The 24,773-nt window shown below is 27.9% G+C and overlaps 1 protein-coding gene and 1 long non-coding RNA gene across 3 annotated transcripts in view; both read left to right on the top strand.

Moving 5' to 3' along the window:
• Nucleotides 1–18,869, top strand: part of LOC126757001 (cell adhesion molecule Dscam2) — a 169,031-nt gene extending 150,162 nt beyond the window's left edge. Inside the window, exons 13-22 of one of the 2 annotated variants that reach the window (XR_007666670.1) lie at nt 1,619–1,774; nt 5,242–5,379; nt 6,645–6,952; nt 7,020–7,200; nt 7,281–7,439; nt 7,717–7,734; nt 10,322–10,388; nt 11,531–11,542; nt 15,102–17,240; nt 17,304–18,869. Coding sequence is in view for 1 of the 2 variants with exons in the window: in XM_050470543.1 (XP_050326500.1) it covers nt 1,619–1,774; nt 5,242–5,379; nt 6,645–6,952; nt 7,020–7,200; nt 7,281–7,439; nt 7,717–7,734; nt 10,322–10,388; nt 11,531–11,542; nt 15,102–15,177 (1,115 nt within the window). In the remaining variant the exon portion in view is untranslated. Of the gene's footprint in view, nt 1–1,618; nt 1,775–5,241; nt 5,380–6,644; nt 6,953–7,019; nt 7,201–7,280; nt 7,440–7,716; nt 7,735–10,321; nt 10,389–11,530; nt 11,543–15,101 lie in introns of both variants that reach the window. The other variant, XM_050470543.1, reaches the window with a different exon arrangement.
• Nucleotides 11,945–14,854, top strand: LOC126757069 (uncharacterized). Its single transcript, XR_007666685.1, has 2 exons — nt 11,945–12,298; nt 12,338–14,854. It is a non-coding gene; the product is annotated as an uncharacterized LOC126757069 (long non-coding RNA).
• Nucleotides 18,870–24,773: the final 5,904 nt, after the last annotated feature.

Genomic DNA, 24,773 nt, shown 5'->3' with positions numbered 1-24,773 from the left:
AAAGTTTGTACTTCCAAGCACTCTGAAACGCCCTTTCAAATTTGCGTCTAACTTCGAAAATATTCACACCAACGATATGAAATTTTCTGTATATTTTTAAATATACAGTACTCTAAAAAACGCCCTTTCAATCATTTGCGTCTATTTGGCGTATTTAAAAAAAAAAAAATTTTGTATATGCTATATACATATTCTATCATATTTTTGTATTGAATCAATTCATATGAAATTTTCTTCGCAATTTTTAAATATATGTTCATTAAGAAAACAAAATAAAAAATCGATTTTTTTTTGAAGATTCTAACTGTGTATAACCCCTTAAATAGTGTGTCAGTTTCACAATGGACCACCAACGGCTTAAGTGCTTCGTCAAACATCCACTCTACCCACCAAACTAGTATTTATAAACCTGGTCTGTTATTATTATTAAATTTCTTTGTTTTTTTTTGTGAATAAGTATTTTAATAACTGCGTTTAGTAAAACTAAAGGCTATCATATCTGCTGGCTTCTACATATATGCTATGAATATACCAATTCACTGTTTATCGGGAATCTTAGCTACCCTTAACTAGATAAATATCTACTTTTTTCATTCTAGGACCCATATGGTTTTTTGTACGTTTTAGTTGTAACTATGATATTATACATACCTACATACCAATTATATTCTGAATTCAACACTTTTTTCTTACTCTTTCTCTATATTGACTATTCGAACTCAAAAATACAAAGTTAATTTCTCTATATTTCCAATACAAATTTCTGTTTGTGTTTCCTCTGAATATTAATTAACTCAAAACACACAAATTTCCTACAACGCTATCACGAACTTCAATTTCTATACAACATGACACTCTAACTAGAATTGCGTTTTCTTTAAGTTTTGAATATTTTTTAAAAAAATGCGCCCAAAACCCCCAAACTAAGATGCTTTTGTAAAAAATCGAAATTCATAGCAGCAAATAATATTAAAATTCGAAATAATTGGCAACTTTTTTCCACCCCAAAAAATTGTAAGCATAACATTCGAAATCGTAAATCAATCATACATTTCATAATATTATTCGTAATTTTTGAATTAAACGTATGTACGTATGTTGGTATATTTATGAAGAAAGTTTCGAAAATCTTTTTACTACAATATTTTTATATATAAAATATAAAAAAAAAAAAATAATAATTAAATATATTACAGAAAATATATTGGAACTTAAAGTACATGTAATGAGCAGAAAAATATGTAAACACCTTTAATTAGTTTTAAAAAATTTTATAAAAAGTTGTGTTGCACAATTCTTAATTCCTTTAAGCTCGTTCGTTGGTTCGTACTCTTTCTCTTTTTTACTCTGGCACTCACTAGCAATAAACAAAAATCGTAACACGTAAGTCAATTTTGTGCGAAATGATTTAATTGATTTTGTAACCAGAAAAAAAAGAAAAACAATTGAAAAATACCTGCCAAAGCGAACGGTAGCAAGCGGTACAAAAGAAGAAAAAAAAAACAGAAGTAAAGTAAGAAAGTTTTTAAATTAGAAAAGAAACCAATTGAAAGTCAAACGGTAAAAGCATCTTCAGTGCCCCCAATATTGAGTTTGCCATATCATATATTAATTCTAGACGATGTAGTTTACAATCAGACCATGGGACCTGGCGCCACATTGGACAAACGACGACCCGATTTGCGTGACGAGCTCGGCTATATTGCACCACCCAATCGCAAGCTGCCACCAGTGCCCGGCTCCAATTACAACACCTGCGACCGGATTAAGCGAGGTACAGTGATAAGTAAGCATCTAAATTTACGAATTACAACATTTATTAATGCGAGCAAATATCCTCTTGTTCTTCCATTGATTTTTCGGTTATTTTCATTTCGATATTTTGAGTGTCACGAAATTCCTTTTGTTTTGGCGTAAATTTGTATGCAATTTTTTGGCTTATTAGTTATTCATATACGCTTTGCGCCAAACGCATATGCAATGCAAGTAAAAAAGGACTAAATTGCAAAAAAAAAAAAAAATTATAATTATTTAAAAAATAATAATTTTATAAATAAAAGAAAAAATAATAACTAAAAAAATTATGAATTTACAAATCTCTATGAAAACTGTAAATGTAATTTGAAACGTCTTAATGTAAACTTGAATTTTGCTAATTTTTGACTCATTCTTACTTCTGTCTAACCTTTTACGCACTTTTAAAGTAATTTTTTACGGTGTAGCAGTGTAACTTTAAACTTAAGCTACATTTTAAAAATGCGATTATTTCTTTTAAACATTTCGTAATGTCCTTTTGCTGAATATTTATACCTCTTGCATGCTCCATAAATGTTGTAGTAAATTTAGATAATAGTCGTAAGTTGTTACTTTTGCTTTATTATAAGTGGAACAACATTTTGAAAAAAACAAAACACATTTTAAAGCGTTCTATCAACAATTATGCTTTTGTGCTATTTTGGTTGCAAAAGTTTGAAGATAACACTAAGTAATGACAATTTAGAAGATACACGAAGAAACAGTCAACTATCGGAGAAAGTAAAAAAAAACGAGAGAGACATGAATTCATTTCATCAGAAAGAGTACGATGGTCTGTTGTTGTAGCAACGTGAAACTTACTTTGGATATAAATAAAAGCAGCTTTACGACTTAATGAATTCGTGAAATAAGGGTGATCCATTTCGAGATTCCCAACTTTTTTTTTTTAAGAAAAAACATAGAAAAATTTAATGGGAATGCTTTATTATTGTACGAAAGAACATTCTTTTGCATTAATTTTTTAATGATTATCTCTTTCAAATGTTGGCCGCGGCTACGTCTCAGTTGGTCCATCCTTTGAGTACAATTTTCGATAACACGTTTGAGTATTTCGACTGGTAACTGGCCCGCATGATGTCTTGCTCCAAGGCCTGAATTGAAAAGGGACTATACTTTAGACTTTACATATTCTCACAGGAAAAATCCTAACGGTGTGATATCACACGATCTTGGCAGGCAGTCGGCCGTCCCAAAACCTGAAATTATCTGCTCACCGCACTGTTCTCTGAATAAATCCATTGATTTATGCGATGTGTGGGAAGTGGTGCCGCCTAGTTGAAACCAAATGTCGCCGAGATCTTTCGTCTTACCCTCGTTCATCACCAGACTCATTTGCTTTGCTTCCTTATCCAGTCTGGAGAAAGCAGATCTAACGGCGCAGTTGTTCAGGCCAATTATATCAATATCATCGGCCTACGCTAAGAGCTGTACTCTTATAAAAGATTGTGCCTTCTCGATTCAGCTCTGCAGCAGTAGATTACAGAAGTCATACGATAGGGAATCGCCTGGTCTGAAACCTCGTTTGGTATCGAACGGCTTGGAGAGGTCATACCGATCCTGACGGAGCTTTTGGCATTGCTCAAAGTCAGTTTACAAAACTGTATTGGTTTTGCGGGGATACCAAATTCAGACCTAGTGGCATAAAGGCAGCTTCTTTTCGTACTGGCAAAAGCAGCTTTGAAATCGACGAAGAGGTGGCGTGTGTCTATCCTCTTTTCACGGGTCTTTTCCAAGATTTGGCGCATAGTGAATATCTGGTCAGTTTTTGATTTTCCAGGCCTAAAGCCACACTAATAAGGGCCAATCAGTTTGTTGACGGTGGGCTTTAATCTTTCACACAATACGCTCGATAGAATCTTAAATGCGATCTTGAGGAGGCTTAACCCACGGTAGTTAGTGCAGATTCTGAGGTCTCCCTTTTTGTAGATTGGGCAGAGCACACTTTAATTCCAATCGTTGGGGCTATTTTATCGGAATTTCTTCCGACCTTATTCTACAAAGAAGCTGATACATGCTCCTCCGCTTTGTTTTTCTTCAGTCGGGTAATTGCTATACGAACTTCTTCATGGTCTGGCAATGGAACGTCTGCTCCATCGTCATTGATTGGAGACTTGGGTTAGCCATCTCTTGGCGTTATGCTTTCACTGCAATTCAGCAGGCTGGAGAAGTGTTCGCTCCATAATTTTAGTATGCTTTGGGCATCAATCACTAGATCACCTCTGGGGGTTCCACAAGAGTATGCTCCGTTCTTGAAACCTTCTGTTAGTCGCTGCGTCTTTTCATAGAATTTCCGAACATTGCCCCTGTCGGCGCGCTTGTCAAGCTCATCATACTCACGCATTTCGTTCTGTCTTTTTTTTTTTTTTGTCTGCAAATGTGTCTCGCTTCCCTTTTCAGCTCTCGGTATCTATCCCATCCCGCACGTGTTGTGGTCGATTGTAACGTTGCGAGGTAGGCAGTCTGTTTTCTCTTCCCTGCAACACGGCACTCCTCATCGTACCAGCTGTTCTTGTGCATTTCCCGAAAACCAATGGTTTCATTTGCAGCTGTACGTAATGAGCTAGAAATGCCGTCCCACAGTTCTCTTATATCGAGTTGCTGACGAGTGCTCTTAGAAAGCAGGAGTGCAAGTCGAGTCGAAAATCGTTCGGCTGTCTATTGTGATTGCATTTGTTGACGTGCGTTTTTTGCTGCACTGAGGTGGGTGCGTATCTTGGCTGCAACAAGAAATATCAGAGAACTCTCCTCGCTTGCGTGAACTACTACACATGGCTCCATCCTCCAGAGTCAGAATTAGGTCTACCTTAGGTAACAGTATTAAACATTATATTTTTTTATACAAACCTAAATTTCTGATTTCTAGTCGGGTTTAGCACCATTCATTGAACGAAAGAAAAAATAAATTAAAGAAGTATTTGATAAAAAATGTTTGTTCCACTCATAATGCTTTAGCACAATTATTAGAATAGCATTTTCTTTATTTTTTTATAATCTTTTAATTCAAAGAAATCTTATCTTTTTGTTTATTTTTATGTTCATCATCTGAAAATTGCCTACTTGTAATCCCAACCCTCGACAAAATCCCGATTTATATGGCTTTTTACTCCTGCAACCGCTTGATGTTTTATAAAACGTGTTTTATATTACGAATTTTTTTAAAACTTATTATATAAAATAAAATGACAACAAAAACAACAAACAAACAATCAAACATTTACACAAATAAACGCAACTACACACTCTAAACATATACATAACGGTTTATATGAAATGTTACGGTGCATTATTAAAACCATGGGCTTATGCCACGCAACACTTGTATGCATCTATTGGCTATGCTATGCTATGCCATGCTGTGCTATGCGCGGCTATGCTGTGCTATTCTCGGCTATGCTGTGTTATGCTCATTTATGTGTACTCGAGTAGCACGTGGCATACGCTCAAATCACTCTACCTGGGATCCACGCCGTACTAACTTGTATGAGGAATTGAAGGCCCCACCAGTGCCATTGCACGGTAATCATTATGGTCCCGAAGATGTACAGTGTCATTATAGACATCCAGGTAGGCGTTAACAAGGGTGGTATTGACTTTTACGGGGTTTTAATTGTGTTGTGCTTAATTTTATTATTTTTTATTTAAGATTTTTATTTTATTTTACTACTATTTATACCTTATGTGTTCTTTATTTTTTCCAATTGGATGCCACTAATAAAAAACTAATCAAATAACGAATTTAGGGCTTCAAAAATATTTAAAATAATTAAAATTAAATAAGAAATTAGCAAAATTTATTTTCGTAAGGTGGGTAACCTCAAAAACATATTTTCAATGAAAAAACAACTATCAAAAAAATTGAATTTTTTTTTTAAAAACTATTAAAAAATTTAAGTTTTTTTTTAGTTTTGAAAAAAAAAAATATTTTTTTTTCTCTCAAGATTCTAATTTTCTAAAACATTCTTAAACAAATGAAAAATCCATAAAAATGGTTGTAAAAAAATTAAAAATTTGTTTTTAGAAAAAATGTTGAGAAAAACAAAAATAGGTTTTTATGAAAATAAATAACATATTATAAATAGATCAAAAAAATTAAGTTTTTTTATTGTTTTTTAAATTTTGGAAGATACTAAATTTGGTTTTTCCAAAAAAAAGCATAACAATTTATATCTTTTATCTATTTTTAATATATTTTTCATTTAAAATAATATTTTAGAAAATTTGAATTTTGAGAAAAAAAAATGAGATGGAAATTTTTTTTTAATTATTCTGCTTATAATTTGAAGTGGAAATCGTACTTTGCACAAACAATTTGGTTACTGGAAAAAATCTACAGTTCAAAAGCAAAAGCTTAACTTAAAAAAATAACTCAAAGCAAAAAATAGTAAGATAACATGGTATCGCTCGTATAAAGATTTTAACAGTACTATTATTTACACATATAATTTTTTTTATTTTTTCTAAACATCTTATTTCTAAAACAAAAACTTTGAAAAAATCATATTTAACATTTTTGGATTTTGTGGGCACTCAAACAAAGATTACCGTATTTAACAAATACTAACAGTAAGTAATGGTGTACATAAATATTATGTATATACAGATGTATGTATATTAATAAATACTTAACTAAAAAAAGTAAAGAGATGCATGCTGTTTTCTATAATATAACTACTTAATACAGTACAGTGTAACAACAGTAACAACATAACCCCTCAAACCCACAAAACAAAAACAATACACCTAAATTTTTAAAATTTTAAAACCGAAAACTACTAACACTCAAAATTTTTTATACGAAATTTTCTTACACAAACAACAACATTAAAAAGGCATGGAAGATGAGATCTGCCCCTATGCGACCTTCCACTTGCTCGGCTTCCGTGAAGAAATGGACCCCACCAAGGCTATGAATTTCCAAACCTTCCCTCATCAAAATGGACATGCACCTGGACCCGGACACGCAGGCACCATGGGACCACCCGGACACCCTGGACATGTACACTCACGTTCCGGTTCACAGTCAATGCCACGCGCTAATCGTTACGCACGCAAGAATAGCCAAGGCGGACAATCGTCCATTTATACACCAGCACCGGAGTATGATGACCCAGCCAATTGCGCCGAAGAAGATCAATATGTGAGTGCACGCATATACATAAATAACACACAATTTAAAATGCAAAAAATGTGTATTGAATTTACAGCGTCGTTACACACGCGTCAACTCACAAGGCGGCAGTCTGTACTCTGGTCCCGGACCCGAATATGATGATCCCGCTAATTGCGCACCCGAAGAGGATCAATATGGATCACAATATGGCGGTCCATATGGCACACCATATGATCATTATGGCTCACGTGGCTCCATGGGACGTCGTAGTGTTGGTAAGTATGTGCCGAAGTCTGGGTGGTTTTGAAGTAGGGGGATATATTTAGAAGATTTTAATGTGACTGCTACTAATTAGGTTCTGCACGTAATCCAGGTAATGGCTCGCCAGAACCTCCACCACCACCACCACGCAACCACGACATGAGCAACTCGTCGTTCAACGACTCCAAGGAGAGCAATGAAATCTCAGAAGCTGAATGTGATCGCGATCATGGACCACGCGGCAATTATGGTGGTAAGTTTTAAACATAATTGAAAGTGCTAGGCAATAAATAGCAGTAAAAAGTTAAGATTTTGAGGTTATGCCAGATATTTTAAAGGTTTATATGAATTGAAATAAATTACTATAATTATTTTGTGTACAGTATAACGGCATTTTGCAATGTGTGACTACTAAACGCATTTCGAAATATTTTTTTCTTTGTACTTAACACAAACTTACGCTAATTTACGCTATTTTTGTGTCTTTAATAATTTAATTGGAAAAAAATAATGCAAATATACATTATTAGCAGAAGACTCCAATGAGGGTGAGTGAAAAAGCAATCGGAATATTTTCAAAAACTTATAATTGTTAAAGTTGTTGTTATTTTAAAATTTCTCACGCAAACATTTTTGTTTTGTTTACAAATTAGTTACCCAACCACGCATTTTTAGCGCAATTCTTTTTATAAAAAATGTTGTTGTGTATGCTTTAATGCAATAAAAAGTTTAATACTTCGTCATAAATTAGTTTAAAAAAATTTTCAAAATTCTCAGTTGCACACTCCAAGTCACCATATCACTCATCAAACCTCAAAAATGCTCATAACGCGTGGTAATTTTCGTTTGCTCATTTTTCATAAGCCCCAAATGCGACGTTCATGGAGTTTTAAGCGTTTTAGTTGATAAGTTTTACATACATACAAGCATTCAAATATAATTTATACATATATGTTTAATAGGAATTATATTTATTTATAATGAAGAGTACTTTATAAGAAATGACAGCTTATTTTTATTTATACAAAATATTTTCAACTGAAAGCAGTGTTGCCAACACGAATTATCATGAAAAATGTGTTCGCACTGCTTTTAGTTTGCATTTAATCGCGTTACATGTTTTGTCCGCCCCTCACTCATTGAACCGCATACAATTCAAACTGTTTATAAATCATCATTCGGCTCCGCTCATCGTTACTCAGCGAATGAGTGTCATGTGATTACTCATGTGAGCATTAAACAAATGCATTACATATTTCTAAAAAATGTGATTTTTTAAATTTATTTACATATAAGCGTTTTCAAATATTCATACTGTGTTTTGCTAAATAATTTGTGTCTAATTTATTGTTAAAATTATACAAATTGGTTAAAGTTTTGTTTACATTTTGCAACGACGGTTTGGGTTATTTTCAACATTTTCTTCATATAATTTTGCACCGTTTCTTTTCATTTCATTTCAAGCACATTTTTCATTAACTGTTCTTGTGTTTATATACATACATATGTATATGTTTTGGGTTAAAAAAAAATTATTTTTATTTAATTTTTTTTTATTTTGTTCATAACAAATTATTGTCTGTGACTAAAAAAACATAATGCGGGTTTTAGTTTTAAAGTTTAAGCATAAATTTTTATTTCAAATAATTCCATGTTTATATTTATTATATCATTGCCATCATTGACAACATTACACCTCATATGTGGCATCAGCATGCACATTTCATTTTAAAAATCTAAGTTAATTTAGTAAAATCCATGTGTAGTTGTAGCAAATTATTATTTGTAGTTTTAAAGATAGAAAAGAATATGTGAAACAAGTTTTAAATATATAAGTATTTACAACCATAAATTTGCTAGAGTCGAAATTTATTTTGATTTCACAATACAGGAAAATTGAAAGTTGGTTGGATCATAGAACATAAAAAAATGCATTTTAATAAATTTAACATTTTATGTATTTTTTTATTATGTTTTAATTACATATGTATGTTAAAACTAATTATTTTCATTGTAAAAAAAATTGTATTTATTATAATTTATATATTTTTTTAATTTTAAATTTTCATAATATTCCTTTATCTCACGAGCATAGACAAACATTTTTTTTATAAAAACTTTTTATGAAAACCATTGTTTTTCTTGTTGCGTTAAAATTTTAGCACCTAAAGAGAAATTAAAAATTTTCAAAACCTCAAAATTTCTATAAAAAAATAATTCAAATTAAATTTGTATGCTCTTGCTTTATTTTTTTTTCATGAGATATAGGATTATATCTCTGCCTACTTCCCATATAAAGCAATTTTGAGTTCTATCTGATTCTTTCACTTTCCAGTATGCAAATTAAGCACCTGAACAGTGCCTCTGAGGTCTGCCATAAAATTAATAAAATAGGGTTCATTTTAGCAGAAGGTATTTCGTTTTATTCTGAATGTAAATTAAGCTCAAGTAGAAATAAAAGTTTTTTCTAAAGTAAGGTTAGAAACGATATTATTGATTTTTTTATATTCTTTATGAGTAAAATTGACTCAGAGATATTACATTTCTGATTGAAAAACAATAACAATATCCAAAAAAATCACTCGTTTCATAAAAGGAATATTTTTGGAAATTATTAAAAAATTTATTAATTTCTCTTTAAAAAATTTCTTTACTTATTTCGAAGCATCCAAAATTAGCATCGTTTAAAATCGTTTTTAATGAACTTCTTAACTTATTTTGCACAATTATGGTTGTCGATTTTTTAAGTTCCATAAAAATTATAATTGCACATGAGAAATATGTTTAATGGAAAATACAATTTTAAAAAATTTTTCAAAAATTAAATTTTTAAAAAGAAAATCAAATATGGTTTAATTTAATTTAAAGTATTTTCATATTAAAGGTAATTTTGAAAAATTCCTTGAAATTGTATTTGAAATGATTACAATTGTAAGTTTGCTAGGAATTTACATGAACTTTATTTTGGTTAATTTATTGATTTATATAACTTTTCTTTCTCCTTTTTTATTTTTAACATATTATTTCGGAATTTTATCATACTGAAACTAAATATATTTGTGCTAACGTTTGGGAAACGTTTGATTTTCAATACTCAATATATGCACATAAACTAAAAAATTTAACTGTAAGCAGCTGTCAAAAGATCCCCACTGCAAAAGGATCAGCGTACAACTGAAGAAATGCGCAAACTGATTGAAAGGTAAAGTACTTAAGGCACGCAAAAGAAATAACAAAATTAAATTTAATATGTTTTTAGTTTATAAATTTGTTACACACAGCAATTATATTAGTTTCAAGTAGTTGCAGTTGCTTAAAATAAGTAATCATATAATTATATTTTTTTGTAGTTTGGTTTTTTTGGGGCCAAGCTAAAAATTTTAAGACACAAATAAATACAAAAAATGTGTATTTATTACACTTAATTGCATTTAGTTACAAAAATTTTAATATTTGTTAGTTGCGCAATGTTAAACTTGAAAACAACGAAAATATATATTTTAAAAATTTTTATGTAAAATATAAAAAATTAAAGTATAAAATTTTTTTAAAAAGTGTATTAAGCTTTTGAAATAAAAAAGTAATAATTTACATTAAAAAAACACAATATTTGAGCACGTATTTGTACAGTTTTATAAAATTTTAGTAAACTCTAAAATTTAATTGATTTTATTAATCATAAAAAGTAATTTAAATGCGAAAAGTTAAACATTTGAGCACGTGTTTATACATTTTTTTTAAATTTTAATAAACTATAAAAAAATTTATAATTTTAAAAATTCTAAAAAGTAATTTAAATGAGAAAAGTTAAGTTGAACATTTAACATATTTACAGAATTTTGTAAAATTTGAGCAATTTTTAATGTCTAAAAATATCAAGTAATAATATTGTTGATAAAATATGTCTTTAACAGATTTAATGATTGCATAAAAATTAAAAATTTAACCTTGAAAACCATAGTTTTCACAATTTTATGCAATTTAAAAAAAAATTTAAGTAAAGTAATTATGTTTTATTGTTCAGTTTAAAGCAATTTTTAATAACATTTTATTTTTTTTTTATCAAAAACTAATTTATTTAAAAAATACCTTGAAATAACTGTTAGTATCAAGTAAAAATATAAATATAAAATAATAACAATTTAAAATTATAAACATAAAAAATTAAAAATGCTGTTAAAGTTAAAGCACAAATTTTGGACTAATAATAAAATTAATTTTTTATTGGTTATATTTTTTTATTTAATTCCTGATGTACAACTCACCCACTTCTACTACTATGTAAACTACTTCTACTACCAATTTCTACTACCTACAAAAACCACTCGTACTTATTCACCATAGTCGACGGCCATTGTAAGTTGATTATTTATAAATGGTGTAATTTGTTAATGCGTGTATATGTCAAAAAATAATAACATATATTTATACCAATTTGATATAAAATATTATTATTATATTTACTTGTTCTTTGCATGCGTAGCCACATAGTAAGATATGATTAAACGGGTAAAATATATTTGACTCGTAGTTTTGTTAATAACCGAGTAGTATTATTTGCATGTTGTGTTGTTTTATTTGAAGATGTTTAAGTTTCAAGCTTAAATTTTTTGTTGTTATTTACATATGTTTATTGTTGTATTTTGTGTTTGAGTTGAACGGCAAATCACAGTTTGATTATTACAAAATTCCAATAAGTATATACATACATACATATATATTATATACATATTATAATAATATAAACATTTGTATATGGAATTTAACGGTACATGCTTTTAAAATGTATACAAATAGCAGCGTAAAAACACATACAAATATTTCCAATGTAAGCTTTGGTTGTTGAGTATGTTTCTGACACTCACACAAAGAACTCTTTGCTTACATATTTACATGCACATGGCGCGAAACTGTATTTCAGGTTAAATATTTAAAGTTTTTTACAAAATTTTGTAGTTATCAAAACATATCAGTTAAGTACTTATCAGCTGCTCTTCGTAGGAACTTAAAACTTGTAGAAAATTCTCTCAGCGAACTCAATTTTTAATTTCTTCCAGTACTTGTGATAAATAGAGAGAACTACCATCGCGCTCATAACTGTAATACATATCAGTGGTGCAGTTTTACATAATAAATTGAATCTCCGATTAGAAAACCCATATTTTTTTTTGTTTTCCCCAAAATTGCATTCCTTTACAGATTTACCCGATTCGCAATTGATCATAAGGGGTGATATATTTCGAGGTTTCCCACTTTTTTAAATAAAAAACACAGAAACTTCAAATTTAATGGGGAATGTTTATTGTCATTCGAAAGAACATTCTTTGGCACGTAGTTTTTGAAAATTATCTCTTTCAAATGTTGGCCGCGGCAATTTTAGATGACTTGTTCGACCATTTCGACTGGTAACTGGCGAATATCACGCGTGATGTTTTGATCCAAGGCCTCGAATCGAAGCGGAATCGTCCGCATAGACCTTATACTTTACATATCCCCACAGGAAAAGTCTAACGGTTTTGGTGGTCAGTCGATCGGTCCAAAACGTGAAATTATCTGCACACCGATGTTTTCTCAATAAATCCACTCATAACATATTTGAAGCGATGTGTGGGAAGTGGCGCTGTCTTGTTGAAACCAAATGTCGCCGAGACCACGAGCTTCAATTTCAGGCATCAAATAGTCGAATCATAGCGCGATAACGGTCGCCATTTACGTTACGTTTGAAGAAATATGGACCGATGATTCCACCAGCCTACAAATGACATCAAACCATTATTTGACAGCTCTTGAAACTCTTCAGGTTGCTCTTCGTCCCAAATGCTGTCATGCTGTCATTTTGTCTCATCACTGCATAAAATTTGGCTCAAAAACGTCGGATCTTCCTGGAACTTTTCAATAGTCCAGCGGCTTCAGTTCTTGCGGAAGCTGTGTTTTGTATGCTTTCAAGTTAAGATCTTGACGCGAAATGCGCCAAGTCGTTCCATATATCAGTCCGACTCTCCACGGTCTTCGTGCACACTCTCAGCTAGATTTTCTTCACTGCGTGCTGGACGTGGTGTTGCGAATAGTTCGCTCGGTGGTCTGATTACGTTGACCTTAAGTTGAGCGAAGCGAGCGTAACACACTCTTTACAGAACGTGAAATTTCATAATAAAGTTGAACGATTTGTAAACGTTTTTCAGGCTTAAGTCTTACCATGATGAAATGCCAAACGATACTGAACAAAACTAACAAGACAGCTTGACACGATTCTCACGTGATCTGTCAAAAAAGGCTATTGAAAAAAGTCACCCGTAAACATATGAAATTTTTGTTTACATGAGTTCTTTGCCTTTGGATGTATAACCCTTACAAAACCTGTCCATAAACTAGAGGTAACCACAAAATAAAAATCACTTGGCTGTACTAGATAATCTATAGAATCAGATTACTATTTATAATCAAAAACTAGTTATGCCATTTTAAGAGATCTTTGAAGTTAGGATATTCAATAATATAGAAAAATTACTGTCAAAATAAAGCCACTCTCTATTTTCAAATCTTTTACTTTTGCTGTATCTCATGTTTGGTAACGGGTGCCTTATGAATCTGTGTACAGTGTTCATGGCATAAAGTACAATACGAAGCCATAAAAGATATTGTCAGCTCACAGGCTGATTGTTAGTCCTTAATTTTAGGCGTTGGAAATGTCAAAAGTTTTCTTAATATTAAATATTATGTTTTAATGTTTTTTCTTTACCTCCTCTAACATTTCCTGCACCGAATGATTGATTTCAAAGATTGCAATGAGCTACTTCATAAGCCATAGGAAAAGGCAATATAGTAAACGTTTGCGTAACTCCCTAGTAGCTAAGTACTGCAAAATTACGGATTAAGTTTTTTCTACATTTTTAATTTTTACTTGACACCAGTTGAATTGAATGAATAACTATTATTAACACGAAACACTAAGGAATAGCCAATGGAATACTTTGCTACACTCAAAAAATGTGTATATGAGTTCAACCATCTATCAGCTTTTACTACTACAAACTGAATGAGCGCTTTAATCTTTTTTTTAGAAATTCATAATGAAAAGCTTAAAACATAGTTTTATAAGCAAGTGTCTGACAGCATTTTAAATATCATAACTATACATCAATTTACTTTTTCAACGAAAGAGGCTACGAATGTTTCATGGAAACACAATTTTTTTTTATTTTAAAATTAGTTCTACTTTCTCGAATATACTGGGCTGCGGAAAAGTTTTTGTTTAGCTTATCACCGCTAAATTTTTCAGTCAAGCAGAAAAGTAGAAAGCACTCCGTTGAGTGAGAGTTGTCAAACCTATATATAAAACCTACTAACGGTAAAATTTGTTTCACTGAACCGATAAGTGGTAGTTAAACTTATGGTTGATGTATAGAAAGTCAACTTAACTACAAGACATATAGCTTATTCTTGATAAATCTCGATTTCGATATATTTTCTAACCCAGTAGCGTATCCAGTATATTTTTCTGAGGAGGGTTTTCCTTCCAACATATCTTTAATATTGATGTTACTTTGTGAATAATTCTGAATTTGAATTAAAATCTCCAATTTTGGGATTCTAACCTATAAAAGTGCAATCTAGAAAAAAATCGTCGCCTCTTAAAATACACAATTTATATAACGGTATATTACTAAACCATTAAACCCTAACTGTATTTATAAATGTAAGCGAGTAAAATATATTAACTAAACTAATATTTATACAAACGTAATGAGTTATGAATGAGCTTAATATTGCAGAACTTAAAACTATCATATCATACAACTGTAATTTATTCACCGCATTTAGAACACTTATCACGAAAAGTATTTATGATTTTTTACTAATAAATGATTTTTTCATATTTTTCGCAAATTTCGCAAAACCAATGCGAAAAAAACAGAAACGAAGCCGGTCCAAAACAACTCCAACAACAAAGTGGCGCAGGATTCACAGCCTACGATACTATGGCAGTGTAATTTGTAAACCGATAGCTGTAGCAACAAGAACCATCACCACAATTTACTAGCACAACAACAACAACAACACAATTAGATGAAGAATAATGAATGAATGTAAAACCTCCCAAGCTCCACTAGTCAGAGTAGCTGCAGCAAATGCAACGCAAATACCAAATAATTTCTTTCAGTGGATTAGTTGGTGCATAGAGCAGAGTTATGTAGCGTGTGAGCGTTCTACGTAGAGTAAGTGAGATAGAGAGAGAGAACGTGAGTAATAGCTAGCAAGAGTTAGCGAGCACAAGTAAACGGTAATTTTGACGTAAACTCAAAGCTCTCATAATAGTTAGGGCAGCGTAAGGGAGATAGGGAGCGCATTGTATACATAAGTAAGATAACAGGAGAGGAAGTGTGTGTGAGCGGGAAACGCACGGAACACGGGCGTCATTTGTGCGAAAGAGACAAACATATATAATAATATCACAAGAGACATCACAGTAAATGTAAATGAAGAACTAAATAATCGTATAAGCAAAAAGGAAAAAAAAACACACACTCTCTCTTTTTTTTCTATAAAATTAAACACGTAACGAATAAGTTAATGATGACGAAAAAGTTATGCTGGAAATTTTAAAGAAAAGAAAAAGAAAAGTTGCAGAGGAGTTGTATAACGAAATTTGAAAGAGAAAAATATTGCATAACTACATAAACATACATACATACATATATGAAACGTATTTATATTATACAAAATATGCTTAAAATTATATTATTAATATTACTACAACAAGAAAAAAACGAATAAATATATATATACAAATATTATTATTATTATTAAATGTTCTATGTGAAAAGAAACTGATAAAAAAAAATTAAAATTAAATTAAGCAAAGAACGCTGCAAGCACGTAAGAGAGCAAAGCGGCGTTTGAAAGAGAGTAAGAGCATGCGAAACAACTACTTCATTAAGACGAAAACACCAGTAAAATATTTTACAAACAACAACAGCAACAAATACAATGTATATTATTTTTGTTTATTTGCTGTGCGCAAAAAGAACAAAAATAAAAATAAAACAAAACCAAATTTTACTTTAAAAAAACGCAAACAAAACAAAGTACTCGTACATATTAAATGATCAAGCATTTATTGTAATAAACTAGTTGAAAATGCAGTTGAGGGAATGGAGAGAACAGTTGCAGCAATAGCGTTTTTATAAGCCATACATTTTTATGTGTAATTAAATAAGTGAAAATACAAACAAAGACAGCAAGAATAAAAGTTTAAACAATACACTACAGACAAAAGAAAATTTTACATACACACAAGATAGACTAGCGGCAAGTGTATAATTTTCGTTTGCGCAAGCTAACGCAGAACTGTGTTCATTTTGCGTAATTTTTTAGATAACCTATTAAACGCTATGCATTGAACCTTTTTTTATTATATTATTACATTTTAAATTCCGTTAAATATGAAATAATATAGTTTTAGCCAAGTTTGCGCAAACTAGGTTCCGCTAGTGCTTGCGCAAATTTAAGTTTTGTGCTTTTTAAATTTTTAATACATGCATCTGTAAGTTTGTTTATATTGGTGTTATAAATATAGAGTTTGTGCAAACGGTTTGCGCAAATATTTTTTTTAAATCTTCAAAATAATTCATAACTTCTTTTTATTGCAACTAGCAAGTAAAATAAAGCGAGTTCTTTTTATATCAAATCTTTGCGGAAATAAATAATCAGTTTTGGCTAAGCTTGTGCTAATTAGCTCGGCAAGTGCTTGCGCCAACTTAATGTTTATGCCTTTTTAAAGTTTATTGTTTACATCGGTGTTTTAAATTAAAGTTTGTGCGAACCGTTTGTGCAAATTTTTTCTAAAACTTTCCAAAAAAAACATAACTTTTTGTTATTGCAGCTAGGAAGTAAAATAAACTGATTTCGATTTTATAACAAATTTTTGCGCGTATTCTTTCACAAATAATGAAATTAATAATTTTCTTACAACAACATTCATTTCATTTAAAGTTTGCGCAAATGTTCATAGATTTTTTTAAAACAACATTCACTTTGGTGACGTAACTATAAGGTTTACGCAAGATATTAATACTTTTTTTTGCCGCAATTTTCACTTTGGTGACGTAACTATAAGGTTTGCGCAAAATGTTTTCGCAAACATTTTCCCAAAATTTTATATACTCATTTCTATACAATTTTATTCTGCTGTTTAGGTTTTGCATTATTTGCTTGCGCAACCAGTTGCTGCTGTTTACTGCTACAGCAAAAATAAAAAATTTCAACTATTTTAATAATAATATTTTTAATCAAATTTTTAAAAAGCGTGCTTAGGTACGCATAATAATATTATTTATATTTGCTAAGTTTAAAATCTATTTGCCATTTTGCAAAGCAATTTATGTAAATTTTAACTCACATTATTATGAGCTTGCATTTTTTAAATTAATATTTACATATCTAATTTTTTTTGCGTCAACATGTATTGCATATATAAAACAATAGCAAAACGCTGTTTGTGTCCTATTAAAATTAAGTTAGAATTTAAAAATGTCTAAATTTAGTTGAAAAGTATTTTTTTTATTTAAAGAGATTTGAGTTTTCAAGAAAATTTGAAATTTACGATTTTTAAGTAAACAAAGATTATGCTGGCATATTGTCGCGGAGGGTAAAGTTTTGACATTTCGATTTATAATTAAAAAACATTTTTTTTGGTTATAACAAGTAAAAAAACTTAATAATAACTCACCAAGAAATTCAATCCTGATTATGATTCAAGTTTGGTAAAATAGTTGGCAAAATTAAATTTTAAATACAAAGAAAAAAATTTGAAAATATTTAGTTTTTGAAATATTTTTTTTTTTTATTAAATAAATTTGCACGCGATTTTCTAATTTTTTAATGTGTGATATAAGCTTTGTTTGCTAGTGTAAACAAGAAAGTCATTAATTCCTAATAGTAAGTAAATCTGTAAAGATTAATGAGTGAAAAAATTTCATAAGCAAAATCTTTAATGAAAAATATTTCCAGACTATTTCTCTTTAACTACCAAAAGCAATTCTGATTACTCACTGCAGGTGCTTGGCTATTAACTAAAAATAAAAATATTTAAAAAAAATTTAACACAATTTTTTTAAAACAGAAGTTTTGAAATTTCTAATATTTTATACATTAAAAAATTACATTACAAAACTGAGTGTTAATTTATAGACTAGATTTTTTGAAGCTTACATATATCAAAAAAACTATAAATTATGAAGTTTTTTGAAAATTGTAAATTATGAAATTAAAAAAAATTTAACTTATGAAACTAAAAAAAATTTAAATTAAGAAATTAAAAAAAATTAAATTATGAAATTTAAAAAAAAAAATTTTAAAAAATTTATATTACGAAATTTTATAATTTTAAAATTAAAAGAATTTAAATTATGTAATTAAAAAAAAATACAATTTTCAAACTTAACCATTAATTTTTTCAGCCGTACAGCTGCCAAGCACCTAAAATTAATTTTTGAATTTTCACTGTAAATTTCATAAATGCGCGATCTACTAAACTACAATTTAGATCTTAAAATGTTCTTCCATTTTTTGAAAAAAAAATGCAAAGCACCTAACTTTTTTGCAAAAGCTCATAATTTTTTAAGACTATATTTACTTTTGTAAACATAAACCGCATTGTTTAAGTATCGAAAAAAGTTTCTGTCACGCACAAATTACGCGAAACTTTTCCAGTTCTTCCTACAAAGACAAAGCAAAAATTGAATGCAACCCTTCGCTTCCACGTTGAGTGTTCAGTTTGCAATTGTAAAAAATATTTGTAATTTTTTTTTTAATTTTCACTTTTACATGTTATTTATGCACTGAAGAAATGCCATTACACAAATACAACCCTGTAACTTTTACACTGTAATTTGTATTATACAAAATATCGCCGAACACAACACATTTTCGCACACACTTTCCACTTTTGCACCGAAAAACGCACTTTAGTTAGCTTTAAATAATTTCTGCTTTGTATTTGTGTCTTCAAAATGCTTAGGTACTAAAGTGTGTTTCTTTCTTCTACCTATTTTTCGATTTTTCGATTTTGTAATTTATATATTTTACATTGCGTATACTATACTATATATTATGTTTTAAGATTTCTTAGCTTTAAATGATAAACAAGTTTCTGATGTTAATTTTACCGTTAAGCTGTACTCGAATTTTGTTTTTGTAAAATTGAAATGCTTTACTTGCTAAATAATATATGACCTTGATTTTTTCAATTAAAATATCATTGTTTTTTCTTCTTCTTTTTTATGGCTTATTATTTATTTCAGATATTTTAAAAATTGCTCAAAAATGATTTTGGATTTTAAGTTTTGATTTGAGAGCTATTTTTGAGAGGTTTGTATTATTTTTTGTTCAAAAAGTGATAAGCTTATAATTTTGTAATAATATCTTACAAGTTTTATTTAGGCATAATTTTGAAAATATTTAATATGAGCATTGTTTGCTCACTGTTTGCCAATATCAAAAAATTATTTTAAAATGTGTTTTTAGAAATATTTAATTTGAGCACTTTATTTATCGATTTTCTATCTCGACGTTTTTTTTATTGAAAATATTTTTCAGTACATTTATTTTAAAACATATATTTCATTGTATTTTTAACAATAAAACTGTAATTACATAGAAATTAAAAAGGAATTGTTTTTTTACTTAATATTTATTTACATTATATTTTTTTTATTTTTACTAAATAGATACTTTAATATAAAATTAAAAAAAAATTAAATTAGTAAAAAATGTCAATTTTTTTTAAATTTGTACTAATAATATTTTTTTTTATTTTTAACAATATATAATTTTATATTTACATTTTTAATTATATCAATTATTTTAATATCTTAAACAAAATAAAATGAAATTTGATTGAATTTTATATAAATCATATATTTTCAAAAAATATTTGCTTATACAACTTAAGTTCTATAAAATATTATAATAATTATTATTATTTATTATTATTTTTTTTAATTATTTTATTTTTCTATTTTTTCGATTTTTTTAATTTGTAATTTTTTTATTTTTAACAATACATAATTTTATATTAACATTTTTAAACATATAAATTATTTTAATATCTTATACAAAATAAAATTAAATTTGATTGAATTTTGTATAACTTATATAATTTCAAAACTTAATATTTGCTTAGACAAATTAAGTTCTATAAAATATTATAATAATTATTATTATTTATTTTAATTATTTTATTTTTCTATTTTTTTATTATTACTTTTCTTATATAATTATTATATTTTGTTTTATTTTTAATTTTTTTTATAATAACTATTTTTTGTATTGTTATTATTTTTTATCTATATATTTTATTTACACTTTAATACAATTGTTTACAGGTTTAAATGCATTTCATAATTTTTATAAATTTATTTTAATTTCCAGTGGCTCCCAAATCCATTTCTATATAAAAAGACTGAATTAAGTAAAATAAATCTGACATAATAAAATTTATTTAACAAATAAAGCAATTATGTAAATGTAGAACATTGGTTGCGAAGAAATATGTCTAAATATTGCTCAAATACGGCAGTGGGTTTTTGGCGCCACAAATTTTAAGTAAAGTTTAAGATTTTTTAATATTTATTAAATAATTTTTTTTTTAATTATGTGATAAATTTATTACTGTTTTAAGTTAAAAGTATTTTAGACATTATTATTTTTTCTAACCCAGTCCAGCCATTTATATGCTGACTTGAACTGCTTTGCCGACACTGCAATGCATGAAACTAATCCACCAAAATGTTGCGCCTAAAAGCATACCCGATTAAAAGATACGATTCGATTAGCGCTAATGGTAATAGATTGCGTCAATCCATTGAGTGTCCCCCAGTAATAAATTACTTCACATTTTTATTAAATTTAAATTTAATTTTTTTTACTTTAAATAAATAAAAAAAATTCCTCAGAATAATTATTGCTTTTTTGTAAATATTATAAAATATTATTTATTTTATGAGCAATTTAAACTTGAAGCGAAAAAAATATCCTTATTCGTGTAAATTTAAACAGCATGAGTTTTAGACTGATTTAAACTGAGTTTTTCTATAAATTTAAATATTTTATTAGATACTTTTTTTAGTTTAAACTTAAAAATACAAAAAAAGTCTTAGGTCATACGTAAAAGTTTAAATCTAAATTTAATCATTATTTTTCCTGTGTTAAAATTTATGTAAAAAAAAATTATTATTTTCAAATTTCAAACTATTAAAAATTATATGTTAAATATAGTTGCAGTTATTCTCCTACGTTAATATTTATTTATAAAACAAAATTTAATTTAAAAAAGAAATTTCTGCTTACAATTTTTTTTTCTTGTTTTATATGCATACATACATACATACATACATACATACATATGTATATGTATTAGTTTATTTAAAAACACTTAAAAAATGAATTAATTAAAAAAATTTTAAATAAAATAATATATGTATGCATTCGCTAAATAAAATATACAAATTTATTTTAGAAACTGTAAGTTTTAAGAAAATTACTTTCGTTTAAATTTTTTCCTGTGTGACAATTTGTTGAACTACTGCTTTATATACATACATACATATGTATGATATATAAATATCTTAAATTTAATGAAAACTAAATTTAATTATTAAATTATATAAATTTCGAAAATTTAAATTTGAAAAATTTTAGTTTAGCTTAAATTTAATTAAAAACTTTTTGTATGAATTATTTTGTTCTCATTTTTTAAATTTGTAATAATTATTTTGAATTAAAAAATAAAAAATAACAAAAAAAATAATTTTATTAAAAAAAAAAAATTCTGTGTACAATTTTTTTTATTTTTGTTTAAAAAAGTACATATGTATGTACATATTATTTTAAATAAAAATTAAAGAAATTTAATTAAAGAAAAATAAATTTTAACAATTTTAATTTAGTTAAAATTTTTTTCCTGTATATATGCATTTAGTTTTGCTATTGTTATTGTATATTGTTTAAAATATACAAATTATATTTCGAAAATTTAACTTTAAAATATTTAAATTTAATGTAAAACTCTTTTTGTACGAATTGTTTTTACTCTTATTTTTTAAATATGTAATAATTATTTTGAATTAAAAAGACTAAGTTTAATTTTTTAAAATTTTTTCTGTGTACAAATTTTTTATTCTTGTTTTTTTATACATATATTATTTTAAATAAAAATAAATAAATATGTCACATAAAATATTCAAATTTAATTTAAAAAATTTAACTTTAAATAATTTATTAAATTTTATTTGAATTTTTTTCCCTATATGCTATTGTTTTTATATGTATGCATATACATATGTATGTATGTATGTATATATTAATTTATACATTTTTATAGATTATTAAATATAATCAAATCAAATTTGTAAAACAGCATATTTGTTTTAAACATTTAACTCTTAAATACAAAATAATTTATTGTCTCATTTTAGTACCTCTGCTTTTTGTAACACCTTTTAGCCAATGTAGAAATACACAAACACACACCAAAATCATTTACACAGTAGCAAATCAATAAACATCATATTACTATTTAATGTAGCGTACTTAAAACACTTTTTTTTTAATATTTACAAAAAAATAAAAATATTAAATATAAGAAATTCTTACAAAAACAAACGAAAATTCGTCGATTTACCATTTATAAATAAATAAATAAATGTAGTGTTGTGAAATTATTGCTTGCAAAAGCATACGTATATACAAAAATTAATATAACAAATACAAATATTAACAAACATACATATTAAACTAGCATTTAGCATACTAATATTTCAAAATCGTAATACTTCAAATACGAGAACGGCGAAGGTCGAACAAAGAGCAAAGTTTCGCTATTTATTAGACTTTTGTCCGATTCCCTTTATAGAAAATAAAATTACAGTTTATAAAAAATACATATTGACGTGAAATTTTTAGGCAACGCAAGCAAAATTACAAATATTCGTATTGAGAAATTTGCAAATTGAAATCAAAAATCAAAATTCCAAAAAAAAAAAAACAAAAACAAACAACGTTTACAAAATTCGTGTTTTTGGCAATTATGAGAAACAAAATTATTAAAACTAAACTTAAGAAATGCATAAATACATAACTACTCTCACTTTACATTTTACATAACTATTATATATATATATGTATGTATACATTAATTAAACATTAAAAATATAAAAAACGTATAAAGACGAAGAGAGCGATATATGAGAAATAACAATGTTAAGCGCTTTTGAAAAAAACAGAAAAAAATCGTGCGAATTGCCACGAAGAAACTCTTTCGTCGAATGGATGCAGACACAAATACGCCGCGTACTGTTGGAAAGTAATCAGGAAGCGTACAACTAGTGACCACAAAGGTAGCGGGAAAATGAGGTTATGTGCTAACTAACGAATTCATCGAATATACTACATACATACAACTAACAGACGTACGCACTCACTCACTCACGCACTTGCTCACGCTCGCACAACGCTACGAAAACTCATAAAGCTATACATACATACATAACCTAACATAAGTACATAAAGTCATTCATACATTTCATACATACATCCATACAACGTTTATGAATTTATGAATTGAATTTTTTACTAAATACTTAGAATTATTGCCATCGCTTGATTGTTTGTGTTGCTTGCATGACCCGAAAACGCTTCTAATCAATACTATTTCTAATTATAAGAATTTTTCTAACTCAATTATATAATAACTAAATTAAAATATGTATCAGCAGTGATGGAAATTCATAGATGAAATAACTACGCTACAAATTGACGAGATTTGTAACGTTAAGTGTGCTATAAAAGTGAGGCTTTTGTACGAGTTTAAAGAAAGGTGATTATTTTAAGAAAAATCTGTATGATTTTTAAGGTAAATTTATTACACATTATTCATATATGTATGTATACAACAAAAGGATGAAAAGTGCAAGGGAGTGTAAGTTAAAATCCATCATACAGATACATATACTTACATACATACATAACTAGTTTGTAGTGAAACGAATTGAATCAAAATATCATGCCATCTCATTCATCATACAATACATAGTATTCATACAACAATACATAATAAAGTCATATACATAAATATGTAATATTAAGTACATACATACAACACTGGAAAAAAACCAAAACTAACAACATTAAAAACGCTACATGCGCACATATGCATTATTAAAAATACATACATACATGCATAAAAAATGAAAAATCGCATTACTCATAATTCATAAACGATGAAAATGTTGAAGTTGATGAAAAGTGTACGCAAGTGCAGAACGAAGGCAAAACCAAGCATAATAACTGAAGAAGAAAAATTAAACAGTTGGTACCCTCACAATGCAACTCCTCTACATACTCCTCTCTAAAATTACTCAAAACCAAAAAAAAAAAACAAAAAATGAAAATAAAAAATTAAATAAATAATAAATACATGTAAGGTTTGTATTATTACGAAAAAAATATTAAACTTCTTAAAAAAAAACAACAAAATTAAGTGAAAAAGAAAACATAAATAACGATGAAAGCAGTTTAGATGAAAATG

The sequence above is a fragment of the Bactrocera neohumeralis genome, chromosome 4 (assembly GCF_024586455.1).
Source record: "Bactrocera neohumeralis isolate Rockhampton chromosome 4, APGP_CSIRO_Bneo_wtdbg2-racon-allhic-juicebox.fasta_v2, whole genome shotgun sequence".
In the NCBI taxonomy this organism is placed as follows: domain Eukaryota; kingdom Metazoa; phylum Arthropoda; class Insecta; order Diptera; family Tephritidae; genus Bactrocera; species Bactrocera neohumeralis.
This window is presented reverse-complemented; position numbering and strand designations above follow the sequence as displayed.